The sequence below is a fragment of the Tiliqua scincoides genome, chromosome 5, assembly GCF_035046505.1.
Source record: "Tiliqua scincoides isolate rTilSci1 chromosome 5, rTilSci1.hap2, whole genome shotgun sequence".
In the NCBI taxonomy this organism is placed as follows: domain Eukaryota; kingdom Metazoa; phylum Chordata; class Lepidosauria; order Squamata; family Scincidae; genus Tiliqua; species Tiliqua scincoides.
The window spans coordinates 2,866,691-2,888,863 of NC_089825.1; the positions used below are offsets into that span (position 1 = coordinate 2,866,691).

A 22,173-nucleotide genomic window follows, 5' to 3' on the forward strand; every position below is an offset into this window, starting at 1 on the left:
CGCTCCACTCTCCCTTCCCTGACCTGGGGCGCCCTGCAGGTGCTCGCATAGGGCTCCCCGCTCCCAGGGACGGCTGCTGCAGGGACTGGAGGGTGCACCCCAGTACCTGCAGCCCCCTGAGCCCTTCCCCCTGCCCCTGCCGCCTCCCCCTCCACCCCACGAAGACTTACTGCAGGTTTCAAACTCCCGGAGAGTTTGAAAACCACAGCCTTAGGTCACAAGAAACTTCTTCCCGCTAAGACCCAAATCTCAGATCCAAATCTGCTAAGACTCAAATCTGCAGTAGCAGCTGTTTCCATCAACTGACATTTACTCTTGGCACCACTCTCTGGACTTGGCACCACTTTTTTGTGAACTGGTAGGCCAGATCAAGAAAACCCCTTCAGTTGCTGGTCTTGGGACCTGTTGCAAGTCCGCTTCAGCTTTTCCCTGCTTGCCTAGAAGGGCAGCTCCAGGCAGGTCCTTCTCAAGGTAGCTCTGAGATGCAGTCCATCCACCGCACACCAAACCGCTTCTGAGGACTCTTGCACGAGCCAGTGGAAGCAGCCTTACAGGCAGGCCAATGCTTGCTCCCAAATTCACCTGACGCATCCTCCTGACCCCGGAGCAGCAGGCAGCAAAGCCAAGGTAGGCAAAAATACTTCCTCAGGGAGTTGGTGCCCACCTTCCTTCCTTTCAGAGGCTGGTCAAAGCCTGAGCCTCAGCATTTGTTAGAAATCCTGTACAATTTTTTCGAACTAGCTAAAAGAAAAACAACAGGCTTTTAGATAGTGACAGTTTAGGCAGATAGTTTCAGCCTGGGTTTCTGTATTCTCAATGCCCCTGCCAGCATCACCCAGGGTTGGGTTGTCTGCCACAGAGGTGGCACTGGTTTTAGATAGTTGGTTTTGCAAGGGTTTTTTTTTTCAGGACAGGTCTGTAGTAGCTCAGTGAAGCTTATTCGGTACACAAGGCAATTGGGGGGCGGCTTGGCTTTATTGAGAATGTATGCATAGCTGCTACACTTTCCATTTTGTTGTGACATTCAGGCTGCTCTTATTTTTCAGAATGGGGTTTTACTGATGTAATGTATTGGGCAATATGGAATTATTTTGTGCTGGGAAGCCACCTTGAGGACACTTGTGAACTCTTATGCAGAGTATAAATTTCACAAATAAAAATAAATGCCTGAAGAGGGCTTTGAGATGTTATAGGGCAGAAATATGCACTAGTGATACAACAGCAACCCTCATCTTACAGAGTCTGTGAAGCGCAGTTCATAAATGCCTCAGGGCCCAAACCTTTTCAAATTTCAGCACTAGTGCAGCCGCAATGCAGCCCGGAGGTAAGGGAACAAATGTTTCTTTACCTTGAGGAGACCTCTGTGACTGCCTTCCCACCACTAGATGCAGCTCATGTCCCACTGGCACAGCTGCACTGGAAAATTGGATAGGAGTCAGCCCTCAGATCTTATGGTTAAGAAAAGCATCAGCTCTAATGTAGCCAAAGGGTTCAATTGCTGTATGTGCCCCAAGGGGTGTAATCTTGGAACACACACATGCAACTTGGATGCACTGTGCACAAATCTATTTGAATCCAGTTGGCAGGGCCTCTGAGAGGAATTTTATTGGGGTGTACAAAGTTTCTTTTGGGACCCATTGCAAAGAGGGACTGGTGAAACAGAGTGGAAGAGGGTGGTGATGATGGGCAAGTACAATGGGGGTAGGAGGGGCGATACAGGATGGGGGAGGGTGGAGACAGCTGGAAAAGTCTTTGGAACCCAGGTCTGCCCACCTATATGGTGTTGGTAACTAGATACAGTAATATAGAAAACCAAACACACTCCTAAGTCTCTCTAAAATATTTTAAACATAGAAAATCACTGCAGAAAATTAGCATCATCATATCTACGCTCACACTAGAATGGAAAGTGTCCCGTGCAGACCAAAACTTAGGTTCTGCAGCAGCTGTAGTCCCACAGCTGTGTGCCTGAGCTCTGCAGCAGCACTCCTTCAAGGCAAGCAGATCCACAAGCCAAAGAACCACTACAGCAGGCCAGTTTCCTCCCATCCCAGATTTGACACTGTGTTAAGGAGTGTCATGTATGCATGCCTCAGCCCAGCATATCTGGCATGGCAGTAGCTGCAGCCACACACTTGTGCTAATGTCCCCAGCATCCCATGCAGGCAACAAGTCTGAGTAGATAAGAACATGTCGCATTCCAGGAAATTGCTGGGCTCCCATTTTGATCCTGCGCCCGGCTACAAATTACACCCTTTACCGCCCTCTCCTAGGCCCTGCCAGTTGGCAGGATTAGTTGGGCAGAAACAAGCTACACACTGGTATAATTCTCACAGGATTAGCCTACTGGGTGCAAAGAGAATGTGGGTGCTGCAGGCAGGAGTGACTGTATTTTGGTGCTTCACCAACTACGGATCCTGTTGCGCATGGAGTCTTGAGGATCTCAGTTCCATTTGAAAGCCAGTCTCTAGTCCTTGGTAGCTGAGACAAGCCTGAAAACATGGGGTGGGGGCACTTTTCTAAAGGCTCAGAAACCAGAGGAGTAGGTGGGAGCAGGGGGAAATGATCTTTCAACAGTCAGCTGGAGTGGGGGAAGGCAGCTAAGTGGCAACCAAGATGGAGGTTGCTGGCCATCTGAACCTCTTCCCCCTCCACCTGCTGTATCAGTGGTCCTCCTCCTCCTGGTTTTCTAACTCAACTGCTCCTCTCTACCAGACTCTTTCTCATGATTCTCCCTCACTGTCCCCCCAGAGCCTCCAACTGCAGAAACCTCCAGGTTACAGAAAAGTCCTCATACAAGGTGGCACAGTTTATTCTACTGGTAGGAGTTGGGAGCATTTCTTTTAGCACAGAATACAGCAAACTTATGGCAGATTACTGGTCATCTCTCCCACAAAAAGTTAGGAATTCTAGTTGCATTCGCCATGCACACATTGATCACCAAAGACCGACTGGCCCCATTGCAGCCAGTGTGGTACTTGGATCATGTGAAACAGCCATTTACGAAACAACAAATCTAGGTTTGCCACCACATGTGAACACATCACAGGGACCCACAACCAATCCCAACACCCTCGTGAGTCTAGCTGGATGATACACATCTTGGGCGCAATCCTAACCAACTTTCCAGCGCCGAGGTAAGGGCAATGCAACTCCGAGGTAAGGGAACAAACATTGCCTTACCTTGAGGAGGCCTCCGTGACTACCGCCTCCCCCAACTGCAGGATGCGGCACGTGACTCACTGGCACAGCTATGCCACTGGTGGGGAGCTGGTTAGGACTACACCCTTTGCCACAGAACATTTTTGAGGCAATCTGTTAACAAAGAGTTTCTGAGGTTCTCAGAAAACTCGTAATACGCGCAGCAGAGGCCTTTGCGCTGGGCTACCAGGTGACAGGGCTGCAAGTGTCTGCACAGCCTTCCTGAAGCTCAGTGGAGCCTCCTGAACGCCAAAGTGTGCTCCAGAAATGATTTACCACAAATGCAACATACACAGCTTTTCTTTTCCTCTTTGTTTGTCTTTATTTGCATTGCACCTTTCATACAAAACTACACCTGGAAATAACTGTGTGTTGTTTTAAAACCGAGGCGGGCTGCATCTTCATGAGATAAAAAGGAATTTAAAAATCATAGCAGCAGTATGGGAAGAAGGAGAGGCAAGAACGAATAAATATATCAGCAGCAGACAGAGGAATGCAGGGCTCAAGAACGGGAGCGAGAACCAGAGAAGGTGTTTGCAGAAAAGGCCGGGGGGATTGGAGGCCAGGAATGGAAGCAGGCACTGAGGGAAGAGCAAGCCGGGAGGCCCATTCAGAGAGCCGCGGCTCAAGTGAGTCCCATGGAGTGTGAGGTGAGCAAGACAAACTGGCCACCCAAGGAGGGCAGCAGACGCAGCATTCTTGCCGGTACGTGTGGTAGCAGAGGAGCCAGTACGAGTTCAGGGTCCATTCCAAGAGCTGCCGCTCCAAAGCTGTCAAGGGACTTCCCACCAAAAGTGTGACCATTCCTTGCAAAACTGTCATTGTATAAAGGAAAAGTCGCATTTTCTAGATGTGGGCGAGACTGCTTGCAGTTCGGTTTCTGAGCCTTTAGCGTGCGCACAAAAGCTGCCACCATGTTTTCAGACCTCCATGAGGGCTAAAAACTCTTTTAAGTAAAATCATGAGATTCTCAATGTTCGTGGCAGGTCTGGTGATTCTGGCTTACGAGGGCGAGCACCGACCACCCCTGCAGTCTCCCAGAGTTTGTCTGTTTGCTTGCTCAGGATGCAAGAGCCAAAGGGAGGCCAACCTGCACTAGCACCTGTCTGCATACTTGGTACAGTGCAACCGGTCTTGCCCCTATTGCAGCACCAGGCAGGCTTTCCTCTCGGGTCCTGGTCTCATGCAGTGCCCGTCCCTGCCCCACATCCAACAGTCCTTGTAGTGGTTTCCTGCATGCATGCAGGATTGGAGGTGCCGGACCTGGCCCCAGGGGGTGGGGAGCCAGGGAAGAGTGGAACAGAGACTGGAAAACAGTGGGCAGAGTCACCAATGTTCCCTTCCCTGCGCTGCGCTGGTGTTAAGGGAGCGAATCCCCCCCCAAGGAGGGCAGGAGCCGGGGGGTCGGAGGCTCTGTGCTGTGAGTTCTCAGGTGGTCCTTGAGGGACTCCTTGTAGCGGAAGCTCCGCCCACACTCAGCGCACTGGTAGGGCCGCTCCCCAGTGTGGATCCTCTGGTGCTTGAGCAGGTTCTGCTTCCGGATGAAGCGCTTGCCGCAGACGGGGCACTGGAAGGGTCGCTCTCCCGTGTGCAAGCGCTGGTGGTTCTGGAGATGCTCCTTGCGGCTGTAGCACTTGCCACACTCCTCGCACTTGTAGGGCCGCTCGCCCCGGTGGGTCATCTGGTGCCTCACCAGCCCCGAGTGGCAGTTGAAGCTCTTCCGGCACTCAGTGCACTCATAGGGGCGCTCCTGGCCATGGTGGCTGCGCTGGTGCACCTTGAGGCTCTTCTTCACCCCAAACATCTTGCCGCACTCGCTGCAGCCATGAGGCCTGTCGGCCGGCCCCTGAGGCACAAAGACGCTCTGCAACTCACTGCCTAACTCGAGGGATTTACCCGGTCTGCTCCTCGCCGGGCTCAGGGGCTGTGGGGCTGGCCCACACTGACCAGCGTAGGCTTCCACTGCTGCGGCCGTGGGCGGCTCCCCCTGGAAAAGTGGTTCCCCAGGCCTGGCTGGTTCTTCACCTGGCTGGCGCTGCTCCTCGGCTTTGACCACCATCCCACTGCCAGCTGGAAGAAAGAGAAAACAGGCCAGAGTTCATTCCCCCGGCATCTTGGGACCCAGGAAGTGGTGAGGAGGATGGCTGTGAGCCTCTGCCCACAGACACAGAAGACGCTCTTCCTCTCTAGAGTCACCTGTCACTGCATGGTCTTTATTACAAAGGTTAAAACAACCCAAAGACACAACAGCAGCAAAACCACCAGAGCCGGAAAGGGTAAAAAATTGGCTTCAAACCATCAAAATGACCATAAACACCACCGGACATACCGAAGAGCAGGACGGAGCTTGCAGGGTGCCCAAATGGTGGCACCAGGCACAGATAGCCAAGGCAGTCTATTATCATTGCCACCCACCCCACTCAGAGAAGGGCCTTAGATGAAGGTCTTAATCAGCAGGCGGGTTCATGGGGGAAAGGCAGCCCTTGGGACACTGTGACACCATGGGCAAGGGGACTCCAAACGGCCACAGCAGCCCACCTGCAGGAAGACAGGCAGGCACAGCAAAGGGGTGTTGCACTCAGGGTTGTGGCCTCAGGCAAAGGTCCCAGAATGAAAGGCACTCAGACGGCAGCTGTGGCAAGCAGGGACGGACACCAAGGGCAGCATTCCCCTGAAGGACAGCCAGGAAGCAGGCGCGGGTCTCTTTATTGAATATAAAGGCTTCCTATCCTGGCTCCCCTAGATCTATATCAAGATGGCTCACACAGTCATAAAAACACATTCAGCATTAAAATAAGAACACAGGAAAACAGTAGCTAAAACAAACAAAAACACTAAAACCAGCAGGAGGAGGACAAGAAGGCACTGATCTGACTGTATAAACCTCTTGAGAGGACGGGATGGACTTTCAGTTCAGTCCCACCAAACCCCTCCCCTCACTGCAGCCACACCAACAAAGTGTGTGCTGCATCTTATGGTGGGGGAGGGCAGTCACAGAGATATTCTCAGGGCAAGGGAACTTTTGTTCCCTTAAGGAAAGTCTCCGCTTCCCCAATGGGTCTCCTCAGTTCTGCAACAGTCACTTTGCTGGCTCCAGCTTTGCTCCTGGAAAGTCAGCAGGGTTTCCACCACTTCAGCCGGTAAATCAACTGCACCCTGTTGCTCAAGCAGATCCGGCCACTGTAATGCACCCTTTTGACCCCTGAAGTTAGAGGACTGTGACCCCTCTCCACATGGGGTGACCCTTGAAAAGCGTTCAGAAGCATCAGTCCCCACTGGCTCTTCTAAACCAGCAACCTCCACTGAAAGATGCAGTGCTTCAACTGGGCAGCTCCTGATTGCTGCTTAAATCATTTGCATATCTCTGTGTCTGCCTGGGAAGCTTGCACAACACACCTGCACCACGCAAGCAGCCTGGTTCCCAACGAGAAGCAAGTTATGAGCTGCTCATTTTACCAAGATTCTTCTTCCCTTTCTTAACTCACTGCAGCCTCATGAACGAACCAAGAATCCAGAGGCCAGACTGAATCCAGGGACTACAAGCAGCCAAGACAAACAATCATATAAACAAGGCCCAAAGTGGAGGACTAGATGCTGCTTGCTTTGTAAATTAGATTCCCAGGAGTCTGTATTCTGCACAAGGCAATGCGTTCTATGGATACTTACACGGCACATGGAATTTTAAATATTTTTAAACCCCATTCATAAATATCAAAGCGATAATAAATAATCAACAGTTTAATTAAAAACACTATATCAAAAACAAAATTATATAATGAACTAAACACTTGACAGAAGAAACCACAGAGAGAAGGTTACAGCAGGCAGGTCTCCAAGGCCAACAAAAACAAGAACATTTTTGCCTGCTTCCCAGAGACCAGCAGGGAGGGCAGCGTTCCAGAGCACTGGGGCTACTACAGAGAAGGCCCTGCTCCTGGAACAGACCAGTCAAGACTCCTCACAAAATGCAAAGTACCTGCTCTACCATTTCACTCTGGCCACTCCCTGCAGCTGCTCACCTGTGCCTGGGCCTGGAAGGATGTCCCTCTCTGCCGACTCCCAGTGACCCCTGACACATGGCTCCTCCTCCTGCTTAATCCATGATAAAAAGTCGTGGGCGGAGATGAGAGCCTCAGAGCCTGGGTAAGAAGAACAAAAAGACATTTGGCAAAGGGAGAAGATACTGGTGTTCTGTGGGTCCACTCCCTGAAGCAGAACCACAACACAGTCCCGAAAGACCAGCTGGACTTTGGGTCTGGAAAGGAATGGAACTCTGGCTGCAGGACTGGCTATGGAAGGGCAACCAGCAAGGCCTCCCAGAGTTTCATCAGGGACTCTGAGGGCTGCACAGAAGGGTCGAGGGCTGGGGACTAGAATGTCGCTTGGTGAGCAGCATCCACAGTCGGACCTCCTCAGAACCTCCTTCAGGAGCAGAAGTCTCCAGATTGGCCAGTTCTGGAAGACAGACAAGGAGCCTGACCTGCTGCGAGGCCTCAGCAAGGGACGGGCTCCAAGCAGCCAGGTTCTGGGACCCAAGAGAGCTGGTTGTCAGTCCCAGTGGGCCAGAGGCAGGCCTGGGATCCACAGGAGGCAGGAATCCAGATCCACGGTGGTAAGCAGGGGTCAGAATGCTTAAGCAGCATCCTCATACCAGGAACAAAGAGAGGACAGCGCTCCAGGGCTTTGGAGGGTCTGGTGGACAGTGACTGGCCCTTGGGCGACAGCTGACTGAGTGACCAGGCAGGTGGGTACCATAGCCTGGAAACACAGCCTGCCATGGAGTCAGTTGACGCAGGAGGGAAAGATTTATTTATTTAATTGAATGCAAAGCGCAGCATCATTATATAAAATTCACAATACACTATATATTCCATAAAATGTACATATAATTAAATACAATTACACATAATGTAATTTTATTTACGATTTTATTCACCATGTTTAACATTTTATTGTTGTTTATACACACACACACACCCTGTTGTTGGCAACCTTCAGTCTCGGAAGACTCTGGTATCGCGCTCTGCATGGTGGTTCTGGCACAACGTCTCGTGTGGCTGAAAAGGTCGATCCGGGAGTGACAATCCCTTCCACACTGGGAGCAAGTGTAGTGTGTCCCTGGTCTGTCTCCCTGGCTATGGGCCTTCCTTCTTTGCCTCTTTGCCTCAGTCTGTTGGCAAAGTGTCTCTTCAAACTGGGAAAGGCCATGCTGCACAGCCTGGCTCCAAGTAGAACGCTCAGAGGCCAAGGTTTCCCATCTGTTGAGGTTCATTCCTAAGGCTTTCAGATCCCCCTTGCAGATATCCTTGTAGCACAGCTGTGGTCTACCCGTAGGGCGCTTTCCCTGCACAAGTTCTCCATAGAGGAGATCCTTTGGGATTCGACCATCGCCCATTCTCACAACGTAAACAAGCAATAAAATATTAAAACATGGTGAATAAAATTGCAAATAAAATTACATTATATGCTATATATGAGCAGTTACTAATGACTAGACCTATGGACGAATATCTAAATCATTTAACCATTGGACAGCAGTACCCTCAAGTTGATGTAGTTCCTGCAGGAATCAAGAATACCTTCTAAAAGGGGTATTCCACTGCAAAGTGATGTAAAGTTTGAGGAACATTCCCACAGTCACAACTAGGATTATCAACCAACCCTCATTTGTATTTCCAATATTGGCACCTGGCATGGTTAGTACAAATCCAGTTAAGCGCAGACTAGGAGTGAAAGTGCCAGATCAAGACTGCTGGGAGCCCCAAGGAGACAAACAAGAAAGGCCAACCAAGAGCTGTCCTGGCTTCTCCAAATACAGAATGGGTTTAGTGTGGGGTTCCAGGGCAACCTCCCTCCTGCAATACAATCCAGTGATCCATTGCATCACCTCCACATGGGTCTGTAGGGATTCCTCTTTCCTCAGGGAACTGCCCTCCGCCAGCAAAAGGTTCCTCTTGCTTGATCCGGGTCAGGATGTCAGGTGTGGACATCAAAGACTCTGTTAAAAGAAGCAAAGATGTGGCCTTCCCATCAATTTGTACAATGACATAATAATATTGGCAGTCTTATTCCCAATGCCTTTTTTAATGATCTTGAGCATGGAATTGGCTTTCTTCACAGCTGCCACACACTTGGCTGACACTTTCATTGACCTGTTCACCAGCACCTGATCCGTCACAAATAGCTCAGAACCCATCAGTATACATGTGAAATTTTGATTTCTTGCCCTAATATGCATCACTTTACACTTACTTAGACTGAAGTGCACCTGCCATTTTGCTGCCCATTCCCTCAGCTTGGAGAAATCCTTCTGGAGCTCCTCACAATCTCTTCTAGATTTCACCACCCAGAAGAGTTTTGTGTCAATTGCAAACTCAGCTACCTTGCTGCTGATCCCCACCTCCCGGTCATTTATGAACAAACTGAAAAGTGCTGGTCTCAAGACCTATTTGGGGGGGGGGGCACACCGCTTTTCACCTCTTTCCATTGGGAAAACTGCCCATTGACACCCACTCTCTGTTTCCTGGTCTTCAATCAGTTCCTAATCCATAAGAGGGCCTGAACACAGCTCTGTAACAGCATACACATGATGGATAAAACCATAGCTCCTGCAGAAAAGACTTGCTTCCACATGCCCACAGACACTCTTATAAGAGACCAGGTTTCCTCACCTGTACAAGGATCTGCTGCCATCTCCCGCTCCTTGGAGTTCTGGTGCTCTGGGATGCAGGGGTCTGCCCTTTGTTCGATCCTGGGCTGTGCCTCTGGCCTAGAAACCTTCATGTCTGCCCCTGGGGAAAGCAGGGAGCGGGAAAATTAGAGACTGGCACAGAACAATTACCCCAGTTGGATTTAGTTATCCCTTTTTTACCCACTACTAAGGCTGCAATCCTGTACTGTACACACTTCCCCAGGAGGAAGTCCCACTGAACAGTGTGACTTACTGCTGAGCAGATATCCCTGGGACAGCACCATAAGCCTTCTTGCAGTCCCCTTGGGGTCTTGAAACAACTCCACAATCCCCAGTGGCTTTTGGCACATGTCCTACAGTGGATGTCGCTGTTTTCCCCAGCAGTTTCACTAGGTCTGTGCAACATGTGAGACACCAACTGGAACCTGGCCCATCAGCCAAAGGAAGTCAAAAACCGGCTTGCCTTGAATGGTGAGCTTCTTGTGGCTTGTGAAATAGGCTGCAGGCCACCATGTCTGGCTTAGTGGATCATGCACTGCAGAGGTCTGACTGGTGACTGAGCTCAGTGCCCCTCTCCCCGCAACAGGAAAACCTGCTGAGGTTCGTAATGCACATATGTGTCACCCACTGTGTTTCTTGGTCCTGACCAGTATTAAAAGTACTGCTCTCAGAGATGGCCCAAGGACTGCTACTGCTCGCCATGACCTTAGACAAGTCTCTCTCTTTCTCTCAGCTCAAGTTCTTCCATATGCAATCTGGGGGTAGTGGCCTCCCTTACAGGGTTGTTGTAAGGATTGCAGAGTTATCACATGAAATGCTCTGAGCACTCCAAATAATGATGTAAATATGATTGTGCTGGTGTTACTGTACCGAGGGAGAGCAGAGACTCGTAGTTCTCCTTCACAAGGTTATTGTACAGGTCCTTTTGCCACTCGGCCAAGTTCTTCCACTCCTCAGCGGAGAAATACACAGCAATGTCCACAAAAGTCACAGGCATCTGGAGAAAACAAAATCAGTCAGTCACGTTGGCCGCTATTTTCTCCCCAGTCAGAATTCTGCTGGAGGCCCCTATAACTAAGAAACGCTGAGCTGACCACCTGGAATCAGGTTGTGACAAAGAACTGCAGTGGCACTTTCTGAATCCAGAAAGGCCCTTTCCTATACCTCCCCACAACTCTTTCTGGAGCAGGCTGCACAGCGACTGACAACAGCCTGTGTGCACATCTAGCATGGCTGAAGCAAACGAAACCCCAGGCTGAGCTAGAACAACCGCTCATCCGGCCAGAAGCATCCACAAAGAAAAAGATGCAGACGCAGCAAGAGTCTGAGGAAAGGCAGAGAAACAGAAACAAGGCATGAAAAACCCACAACAGAAAGGCCCCCGTGGCACGGCTGGCCACTCTGTGACCAAAAGAGGGCTGTTTTGGTTTAGGGGAATTAGCACACTGCCCTTATTGGAAACTTCAGGACCACAGGCTGGATAAACAAGGCGGCGTAATGCAGAGAAATTCCCTTTTTAGCTTAAGGTGGAGACTGGGAGAAAGATGACTTCTAATAAAAGATTATAGTTTTATTACAAAAGCACAAAGGTAAACATAATGCACATTTCTTGCTTCTAGTACTTGAAAAGTGTACCTAGCTTATGGTGGTTGCATGTGATATGTATTTGGTGCATCCGAGGAAATCAGAAAAGGATAGGTTGTAGGGAAGGATTTTAGGGGTCCCTGATCTGCCAACCCAGTTGCTGACTAAAGATGGGGAGAGAAGGGGAGAAAAAAAAAGGGGGGGGGGGAGAAGGGAAAAGGTTCCAGACGCAGATATCGTTACCTGTCCTGAAAAGCAGTTGGATGGGGGATGGAGAGTCCTATGGAGGACCCTCACAGCACAGATGTGTTGTGTCCTTGGAGGGGGGAGCCCAGAGAGAGAGAGCATGTGGCCTGGAACCCTCTCTTAAAGAGGGGATTTTCAGCCAGGGCTGAGCTGGGTTGAAGCTTGTGAATAAGTTCATAGGGAAGTGGATTTGTCAGTTATCAGCAAAATCAATGGGGTCTGTGACTAGCTTAAACAATACCATGGATCATCAACACAAGAAGGCAGATCCTTCATACGGTACTTAACAGTGATTGAGTTACAACAATAAAATACTTAAACCATTTACTATGTCAGACTTCTTCCTACTTCTTCCTATGATCCCGGATTTAAGATGCATATAACCACAGGGAAGTAGAGGTGACTTGACCTGATTGTGAGAAGTTTAAATGTGTTATGTTATGCAAATAGTGATTGGATTAGGAGACACAGTGACTGGGTCTCCACAGTGATAGGAGACACAAATGATTTGCTCTTCCAGACTTGTTTACCCTCGGGAGGGGGATGTTGTCACCATGAGCTTGACTTGACTCCTTTGTGGCCTGTATGGGAAGTTTGGCCTGTATGATATTTTAGTCCATAATAACATAACCAGATATAAAATCACAACTTAAAAGGAAAAAGGGGATTTTCAAGTAACAACTCCAGCAGGCTGGCCCAGCGGTGCAAAGCCACAAAAAGAGCTACCTGGACTAACCGCATTTTTCCAATACTATAAGCCACTTTGGGGGCCGCGTTCAAAAAGTGGGAGAAATCTACAAATGAGTAAATAAACCTAACTTAACCAAGAAAGCTAGTATCTCCAGGAGCAAATCTCGAGTTCAGTCATTTGCCTACCCTGCTGGCTTTCAAGACTTTTCATTGCAGAAGAGTCTGCACATCTGGATTACAGTTTCAAATCTGTACAGCCGTTCCACCTCCTAGAACAGTCATCTCATTCCACACACATGTAGAGCAAGTCCCTATTTCCATCTTTCCAGCTGAGGCAGGTACACAGGCTGTTGACCTCTCTGTCTAACCCCAGGCCTGATCCAGTTCTGTTACGTGAAAATCCCCTTTTCCCTTTTAAGTTGTGATTTTATATCTGGTTATAGGCCAAACTTCTCACAGGCCCAATTTCCAAAAACGCTGGTCAAGCCAAAAGCACATGGATTACACAACCCACACTTCCCTGTAGGTCAATGTATGCATTGTATTGTTTTAAGAGATATATGCAAAAGTGTCTCCTGATCCAATTACTGTGTATGCAAAACAAGTCGGCATGCACCTCCAGAGGAAGATCCGCCTATTCTTTGTATTGTCTTAACTTGATCACTGCTTAAGTACTCTATGCAAAGTTGAATTGCCTTCCTGAGCTGCTGTATGTACTGGTTATTGTGTAAGGTCCCCCAGGTAGGAAGCCAGCCATTAGACACATTGAATTTTGCTGATAAGGGACATCTGGACCCCAAACACCCTGGTGGGTGGCAGCTTTCCCCAGCTCAAACACCCTGGTGGGCGGCAGCTTTCCCCCAGCTCAGCGCCCAGCCCATTTCGGTCACAGCAAAAACCCTTTTAAGAGAGGGCTCCGGCCATGTGCTCTCTCTCTGGCTGCCCTTCCAAGGCAGAGGTCCTCCTCCCAGGACTCACTCCCCCCCCATCCATCTGCTCCTCAGGACAGGTAACTATTTTGCGTTCTGGAACTCTTTCCCTTCTTTCTTTCCCACCTATTTCTCCCCTTCTCTCCCCATCTTTAGTTAGCAACTGGGTTATGCAGACCAGGGACCCCTAAGATCCTTCCCTAAAATCCTTCCCCTTTTTCTAATCTTCTCGGATGCACCAAACACACTCCACATGCAACCACCATAAGTTAGGTACACTAGATACAAGTACTAGAAACATATACTTATCATTTTTCCATATGCATTATGTTTACCTGTGTGCTTTTGTAATAAAAATATAATCTTTTATTAAAAGTTATCTTTCTTCCAGTCTCCTCCCCTCCTTAAGCTAAAAGGGAATTTCTCTGCATTACGCCGTCTTGTTTATCCAGCCTGTGGTCCTGAAGTTTCCAATAAGGGCAGTGTACTAATTCCCCTAAACCAAAACAGCCCTTTTGGTACCAGTTCATACCAGTTGCTTAATGGTCCTATTCAACTTTCCAACAAGGTGGGTGCTGCTTTCTGTGGTGGGGGCCAGTCACGGAGGCCTCCCCAAGGCAAGGGAACATCTGTTCCCTTACTTCGGGGCCGCACTGCAGCTGCATTGGGGCTGGAAGGTTGGAGAGGATTGGGCCCTAAGGCAGGGAGACAGCACCTCCTCTGCACTGTCTGCCAACTGGCCTCTTCCCCAGAACCCCACACTCTGCTCAGCAGCTCCCACCCCCCCTTTCCTCTTTTTGGTGGCAGTGACCTTGGGGATCTCTCCCTTGGAGCCTGGAGGGAGCCTCAAGACCCAGAAGTTCCGGTTCTTCAGCAGATTCTCCATGTTCTCCAGCCTCCTCTGCAGCAGCCCGTACTCCTGGATGAGGGTCCCCAGCACCGCCCACTTGCTCTCCAGCTGGTTGCCAAACTCCATTGCGGTCTTCTCACAGTCCAAGAGCTTCTTCTCAGCCGTCCCAGACCGCCCCTCCAGGCTGAGCAGCCGGGTGGCCAGCAGGTCGATCTTCCTCTCCATGGCCTGAACTGTGGCCACCACGCTCCAGAGGGAGGCCTCCGCCGTGTGCAGCTGGGCTTCCCGCATGTGGCTCAGCTCGGGGACCAAGGGAGGCTGGAGGGGCATGAGGTGCTGAGCTTCCACATTCCATTCCTGGATCTGGTGGAAAAGGAGACGGAGACATGTCAGAGGAATGGGGAACTGGCCCTTGTGAGGCAACTGGGGGGTCGGAGGGTGGGTGGGTGGGGATTCCCTGAGGACAAGCGGCAGAGTGTCGCATGGCTGAGCCTGGATCCCATCATCCAGGCAGCCTATTTTGTGACCAAATCCAGCTCACAGCTAGAAACTGCTTCCTTTGCTTGACATCTGCTCTCCACAGTGTGAGGACCCCAAGGTACCCTCTTGTGCTTGGAGGTGGCACACAGTCCAACCACTCTGACATCCCTTAACAGACACTTGGGGAGGTCTGGGGGACTGCCCTAAAAATGCAGTAATTGTTGAGACAACCAGGGATCAGAGCAGGAACCTTCCCAGTCTGGGAGCCTGCCTGCCCACCCTGATGCTCACAGAGAGACACCTGTCTGGCTGAAGGCATTCCAGGAAGGCAGTGCTCTCCCAAAGAGATGCTGTATGCTCCACAGCCCCCTGTGACTTCCTGGGTACTCCTGGCTGGCTCTGAACCCTTCCAGGTGAGCTCCTGGCCCATGCACCAAGGAAGCTCAGGCATTGCCTGGCTGCTGCTTTACCACTGTCCTGTTCCTGACATACCCTCCAGCACACCCATCACAGACCCTGAGCATGGAATTGCTGTTGCTCACTGGCACCCAGGGCTGCTATGGGCTCTCTCCTTCTTTTCTTTCCAATCCCATCAAAACTTCCACCCCTGGGGAGAGGACCCTTCTTTTTTGCTCATGCTACAAACATATACGTTGGTGGCACCCAGTAAGTATCAATTAATCATAATAAATCATGATACCTACAGACTGTCCTGACAAAATCTGCCCTGTATATTACCAAAGGCTTCTGCAGGAAGGCCTGGACCTCCCAAGGTACTGGAAACTCATGACCAGTAGAGTAGCTAGATGGGGTGCAAAGCACTAAGTTTTGCAGGGAGCCTCCCTGGGGTGTGCAAGCAGCCCCTCCCCTTCGGAGCTAGGCATATGCCTCCATTTTGCTCCCACTGCCTGGAATGGCTCCAAAGGAAAGTGGGAGGGGCTGCTTGCACGCCACAGGGAGGCTCCCTGCAAAACTCAGTGCTCTGCACCCCATCTAGCTACGTCACTTGCCAGGACCAGAGGATGCAACTTTGAAGCAGGCACGAGCTCCAGCTTTTCTTTCTAAAAACTAATAATCACATACCCAAATGTTCCCTTAGGACAGGGGTTCCCAAATTTTTTGGCTGGCAGCTCCCTTGACCTACTGGGCTATTGACCACATCTTCCCATTAGAGCTACAATTCTATATGTTATTTAGGGTGGTGGTGTTTTGTGAGGATTCCATGGCTCCCCTGGCTGGTTTCTATGGCTTCCTAGGGAGCTACGGCTCACAGTTTGGGAACCACTGCCTTATGCTCAGAATGAAGTGCAATAACTGGTTCAAATACAGCACTCAGGGTGGCCTGACACTAGAAGCAGGACAGGTGGGGTATGCACTACATGTATGCAAACCCTCACTTGTCCAATCAAGCTTACATTTTTGGCATATGATAACAAGTAACAGTCTAATAATTATAAAGGAACAGCAAAGTGAACTGCAGGAATAAGACACAGGAGCGAATGGCCTTCAGAGCTGATTTCCCAGCCCATCCAAACAGCTCCCCAGCCATCAAACAGGGAAGAAGTACAGCCTGCTTGGTTGGTTTGCGTTCATGGTGCTGGAAGGAGCCATGAAAAGGGCCCCCTCGTCTATCTTTTCACTTACCCAACAACCAGCTATCCTACTTATAGGTTACTATCCTAAGATGGGCCAACCATTCAAAGAAACTGTCTGCTGTTGCATGTACTCATTGACCACAGTGTCTACTGACCACTACCTTTCCTTGGTCCCTAGTCCCAGGTGCCATGTTTGTTTGGTATTGCGTTTGTATTGTGATAATACACACACTATCAGGAGGAAATGCAGCAGATGGAATACAGGATGCCAGCAGGAACTGCAAGCAGAGAGAAGGTGCAAGGAGAACAAGAGCAATAAGGTTGGAGGTGGGGGCTCAGAAGACCAGTTGGAGAGGCTTGGGGGATTGTCTGCCCTCTAGGGTTGGAAGATGGGAAAGCAGGAATTCAGCCTCCACAACGCTCTGGTCAAAATCAGGTACATCAAGAGGACCAGTAACAAAGCCCCTTAGCAGCAATAGGCCAGAATGGGTCAAGTGACACTCCGTCCCCCATAAAAGCTTCCAGGTCAGGTTCAATTGCTGGTCTCAGCAATTTGCAGAATGTGTGCTGGCAGCATCTCATGCTGGCTGCAGATGGTCTTTTGCCCTCACTTGACAGGAGCTGAGTTGAACCTCTACTGAGAAACACAGACTTTGCTCAGTTGCTGTGAGAAGAAAGCAACACAGACTCAAGGGACTGCGCATTAAAGTCACTCTTAATACTATGGAAATACTTTGTGTTGGTTAGAATAAATATCCAGGACTAAAGGCACTATCCTCCCATGTTCAGAGCCATGAACTTGGGTCTGGAGAGTCTGGGTTCAAAGTCTATCTCTTTCCTAGACTCACTGTAGATGTAGACTTGGGAAAGTCACCATCTCTCATTCTCAGGTGCTCATCTCGCAAAAGGAGAACAGACATGGGTGAGTGTATTGCACTGAACAACAGTGTGCAGGATTTAGTACAGACCACAGAAATCAACATCCTGAGAGTTTCAGCTTTCACTGAGGGAGGGAACAAAGCAAGTTTCTAGATCTCATTGGCACAAAGTAGACTTGAAAGCATGTGGCCAATAAGTGGTAACACTGCAGACTCTACAGCTACTGAGTACAATTTTTCTACAGGTCAGAAGGCTGAGATTCAAAAGCTCTTTAGCCCCCCACCTGATCAGCCAAAGCTGAAAATTATGACATTTTCAAAGTTGGCATTTTTAAAATCAGCAGAGTTTATACAGTTCTCGGAATCCGCCTGTTCTGTGATTACTCAGGTGCTGAACTTGGAAATGTCTAGAGCAGTGCACAGAAAACTGCTGGGGACATCCATCACGGAAAAGATTATAATGCAGCATTTCTCTTCGTTTGTACACTTAGCATGGTCCACCTACTGGAAGTACCACTGGAAGCAACTGGCAATGATGTCATCACCAGTTACTTCTAGATTGGGTTGCCTTATGCAACAGGGCAGATAGGAGGGCCTTTTCAAGCGCGTGACTGAGCTCTACCTGTTGAGCCCCCTGCCAATGCTTGTTGCATTGAGTTGCTTGCTGCCAGGCAATGGAGGTCTGGGGGTCCCCCACGTGCCACCAGACACTGCTTCAAGTACCACCAGTGGTACAAGTACCACTGGTTGAGAAATGCTGTTCTAATGTATATTAGAAGTCTTTATATTGAAGTCCTGTGCACATTTACTCAAAAGTAAGTCCTACTGAGTTTAAGGAACTTCTTCCCATGCAAGTGTGCACACAGAACTGAGTCTTACAGCCCTATCCAAAGCTGCGCTGGCACAGCCAGGCCACACAGCTTGCACTGCATTCAAAGCCGCTTGGGAGGCAGCTGGAGGTCACCACAGGGCAAGGGGTATTTTTCCCTCACCTGGGCAAGGGGTATTTTTCCTGGTAAAGCCCCAGCCACCTCTAGGGGCTATAAAACTGGCGCAAATCCTGGAAGCCGGTGTTGGGTTGCCTGCCCTGGGAGTGCGGGTTAGGATTCGGTGGAGGAGGCCTCCGCTGACCCGCTCGTGCAAGAGGCCATGAAAAACACAACTAGTAGCTGCAGCTGCGATCCTTGACTTGCACCTCCTCCAGCACTGCAGCAAATCCCCAACACTGAGATTTTGGTGGGGTGCAAATGTAAATCAAATGAAAGAGGAAAGGCAGGCAGAGGATGGATCCGCTCCAAGTTCTTAAATCAGTTTCACAACCAGGAAAATTAGGAGCATCCCAGATAACATTTCAGGAGGGGAGAGGAGCTCGTGGTCCGCACAGGGTCCCACGGCACAGCAGAGGGGTGGGAGAACCAGCACTGCCCCGCGGGTCCCTGGCACAGCTGCGGCCTCCCTCTGGCCTGGCTAAAGATGCCCAGACAGCCCTCCTGGGCAGGGCAGGGCAGGGCAGGGCAGGGCAGGCCTCTGCGCTGGCACAGCCAGGGGCAGCTGCACCCCAGAGCAGCCTGGGTTGGTGGGTGGGGAGGAGCCCTTCCAAAGGAGACACCCAGGCCAGGGGAGCCGCGGACTGCAGCCCCGATGGGCGCTGCAGGCGGTGGCAGCAGGTCCGGGCCGCGGGCCGCAGGGAAGGCGGACTGGCGCTTGGTTTCTGGAGAGAAGCGCTGGGCGCCCGCCTGCTTCTGCCCTGCGGGGGCGCGGCGGCGGCGGCGCTCCGCCTCCCCTGCCTGTGGAACTTCCTGCCACCAGACCTGGCGGCGGCTGCGGGCAGTGGCTCTCCCGGCCCGCACGGGAGCGGAAGGCTCGGCGGGGCCCTGCGGGCGGCGGGACGCGGCTGCGGGCGGAGCATCCCGGCTGGGCCCGCGGCCCGGAACGCGCACTCGCCGCCGGAGCCCCACAGGCGCCCCGCATCTCCCGCGCCCGCCCTCCTCCGGCCGGCCGGCCCGCCGCTGCCCGGATGGCCCCGCGGCCGGGAGGAGCCACCTGGGCCGCCCCCGCGGCGAGCGCCGCAGGCCCCTCGCGCACTGCGGGCCGCAGGCGCCCCGCCGCCCCTCCGGAGGACTCGCGCGCTCACCTGGGCAGGGGCCCACTCGGCCATGGCGCGGGCTGCGGGGGCGGCAGGGAGGGAGGCCCGCGGGACGCGCTGCCGCTGCTGCTGCTGCCGCTACGGGAGGCGACCTCCGAGGCGCCTGGCGCGGGGGCCGGGAAGGGGCTGCGGGAGGCTGCGCGCCCCCTGCAGGGCTCGGGCGGCCGAGCAGCCCCTCGCGCAGGCGTCACCCGCAGGAGCGCCGCGCAGCCCGCGGGCGGGACGCGGACACTCGCAGGGCCCGAGGCAGCCCGGCCCCCCTGCGCGCGAGGCGCCCGGCCGGAGTGGCCCTGCGTGCCCGGGGGCTCCCCGCAAGCCGCGCCTGCAGCTGGCCGGCGGGACGGGCGAGGCCTTCTCTTCCCGTGCTTGGCTGGCCCTTCCGCAGACGCAGCCTGACCGCCGGAGGGGACAGCCCGTCAATCAATCAATCAAATGTTCCAATGTTGGCAACCTTCAGTCTCGAGAGACTCTGGTATCGCGCTCTGAATGGTGGTTCTGGCACAGCGTCTAGTGTGGCTGAAAAGGCCAGTCCGGGAGTGACAATCCCTTCCACACTGGGAGCAAGTGCAGTCTGTCCCTGGTCTGTCTGCCTGGCTATGGGCCTTCCTTCTTTGCCTCTTAGCCTCAGACTGTTGGCCAAGTGTCTCTTCAAACTGGGAAAGGCCATGTTGCACAGCCTGCCTCCAAGCGGGCCGCTCAGAGGCCAGGGTTTCCCACCTGTTGAGGTCCATTCCTAAGGCTTTCAGATCCCTCTTGCAGATGTCCTTGTATCGCAGCTGTGGTCTACCTGTAGGGCGCTTTCCTTGCACGAGTTCTCCATAGAGGAGATCCTTTGGGATCCGGCCATCATCCATTCTCACGACATGGCCGAGCCAACGCAGGCATCTCTGTTTCAGCAGTGCATACATGCTGGGGATTCCAGCTCATTCCAGGACTGTGTCGTTTGGAACTTTGTCCTGCCAGGTGATGCCGAGGATGCGTCAGAGGCAGCGCATGTGGAAAGCGTGTGCAGAGGGAGAGCAGGGTTGAGGCAAACGGAGGTATGCAGAGGGGGGAGGGGGAAGAGAGGGGGTTGTGGGTATGTGGGTATACCCCACAATCTCCCTTTCTGCCCCTCCACTCCTGTGTCATCCACTGGGGACTGGGGATAAGAACAGGCCCTCAGTTTGGCTGTACTTGTAAGAGGCGACCAAACAGCCACCTGGTAGGTGGGCCTCGTCAGCCTGGGAAGGCAGCTCATCTAAGAGAAGGAAACTCTGACCTCAAACCTCCACTGCCTTGTGGCCATATCCAGTTGTGGAAAAGGCTTCAGGAGTCAACCTTGAGGCAAAATCAGGAGCCGGAGTCCCTGAGGCAGTTCGTGGCTGAGTCAACCAACTAACCAGTCAATCAGCCAATCAACCAACCAGTCAATCAATGAGCCAATCAGTCAATGAGCCAATCAATCCATCTTCATTGAACCATTGGCTATGGACCATTTTGCAGGCAGGGCTGCAAAGTCTACCAGAAAGGAGAACAAGAGCACCCCGAAGGAATCGGAGGGCCTGATCCTGCAGCCGTACCAGTGGGGTACCTTCACAGCAGGGCTTGGGGTTCATTCTGCCCTATACCGGCGCCTCTTGGGAAATCCGAGCCTTCCTGGTGTCAGTGGTTCGCACTCCCTCCAAAGTGCTGCTCGCTTCTCTGCAGCAATGTGGTTGTGCACAAGGCTGATGCAGGTTCTTCCAGGGGAATCCTCAGGATCCTGCTCCAGCCTTTCTGCACAACTAGGCCAGACTGCCCCGGCTTGGTCAAAGGTCTCCCATTGTCCAGCAGAGCCTGCCACCCTACGCAGAACTGGAAGTTCTGTCACACTCAAGGTTTTTAGAGCCCAGCGTCATGCCCAATGATAAGGTATTTGCTGGAAATCTTACAAGTAGCCCAGGGGTGGGCAAACCCCAGCCTGTGGGCCATTTGCAGCCCTTGCGGTGCCCCAGTCTGGCCCACAGGAAGCCCCCCCCCCGTCTCCAATGAGCCTGCATTGGCCCACGACTGCCGGTCACGACTGCCAGACGCAAGCTGCAGGCCAAGTTAGAGCAAGGCCATTTATTGTCAACATGAACTTTCTGCTTTTCACTGGGCATTATTTTACCCCTCCCCCCATTGCCTCTGAACAACTTATGTCTCCATGTGCATATGGCTTAGGGCGCAATCCTAACCCAGCACTGACCCAAGGGCAATGCAGTTCTGAGGGAAGGGAACAAACACTCCCTTACTTTGAGAAGGCCTCCGTGAGTGACACCCAACTGCAGGATGCAGCACATGTCCTGGAAAGCACTCACATAAGGGGTTAGGATTGCGCCCTTAGTCTGTTATGTTTTCACTGTGCAAGAGGTGTGTGGCAAACAGTTCATAGTTCTCATGTGGTTCTACATGCCTGCATTATAGTTCTCATGTGCATTACAAATAAGCTGAGTAAAATCCATTCATTTATATAAGTTATGTCTCTAATATATTCATTTATGTAAATTTTAAATGTAAATTAATTATTTTTTCCCCAGTCCCGCCCGCTCACTCACTCTTTCTGGCCCAGCCACCAAACAGAATCTGTGGACCCCCCTGCCCCCCACCTAAGAAGAGCACCCCCTGAAGCCACGCCTTTTCTCATTGAAAAAATAAGTGGCGGGGAGTTCCGCAGGACCGGGGCAGGCGCACCCCCAGCCCCTGCGCAGGCTCTCTCGTCAGCAGTTCCTGGTCACGTGGTCCTGCGGGGGGGAAGGAGGGAAGGCGCTCCCTGCCACTCGGGGGAGAAGGGGTTAACCTGCAGCTCAGTTGGGCGGGGCCGGACGAGGAAGTGGAGGCGCGTCGCAGTGGCTCTGGCTGCGCCCCCTTGTGGCCGCTCAG

At 51.9% G+C, this 22,173-nt stretch overlaps 1 protein-coding gene across 1 annotated transcript; it reads right to left on the bottom strand.

The window, feature by feature from the left end:
- Positions 1 to 3,516: 3,516 nt before the first annotated feature.
- On the bottom strand, positions 3,517 to 19,398 carry LOC136651759 (zinc finger protein 282-like). The gene is made up of 7 exons (XM_066628423.1): positions 19,279 to 19,398; positions 14,153 to 14,554; positions 10,763 to 10,889; positions 9,873 to 9,992; positions 9,089 to 9,199; positions 7,221 to 7,340; positions 3,517 to 5,271 (listed from the first exon to the last, which is right to left on the bottom strand). Exons 1-7 carry the CDS (start codon positions 19,300 to 19,302, stop codon positions 4,562 to 4,564), a joined length of 1,614 nt encoding a protein of 537 aa, XP_066484520.1. The 5' UTR covers positions 19,303 to 19,398; the 3' UTR covers positions 3,517 to 4,561.
- Between the last annotated feature and the right edge of the window lie 2,775 nt (positions 19,399 to 22,173).

Excerpts from the sequence above, each read along its gene's own strand:
- LOC136651759 (XM_066628423.1), bottom strand. The coding sequence starts at position 19,302 with ATGGCCGAGTGGGCCCCTGCCCAG. Across the intron at positions 9,200-9,872 it reads GGCAGCAGATCCTTGTACAG|AGTCTTTGATGTCCACACCT; the intron begins GTGAGGAAACCT and ends TTCTTTTAACAG. Across the intron at positions 7,341-9,088 it reads CCCTACAGACCCATGTGGAG|GCTCTGAGGCTCTCATCTCC; the intron begins GTGATGCAATGG and ends CTTCTTACCCAG.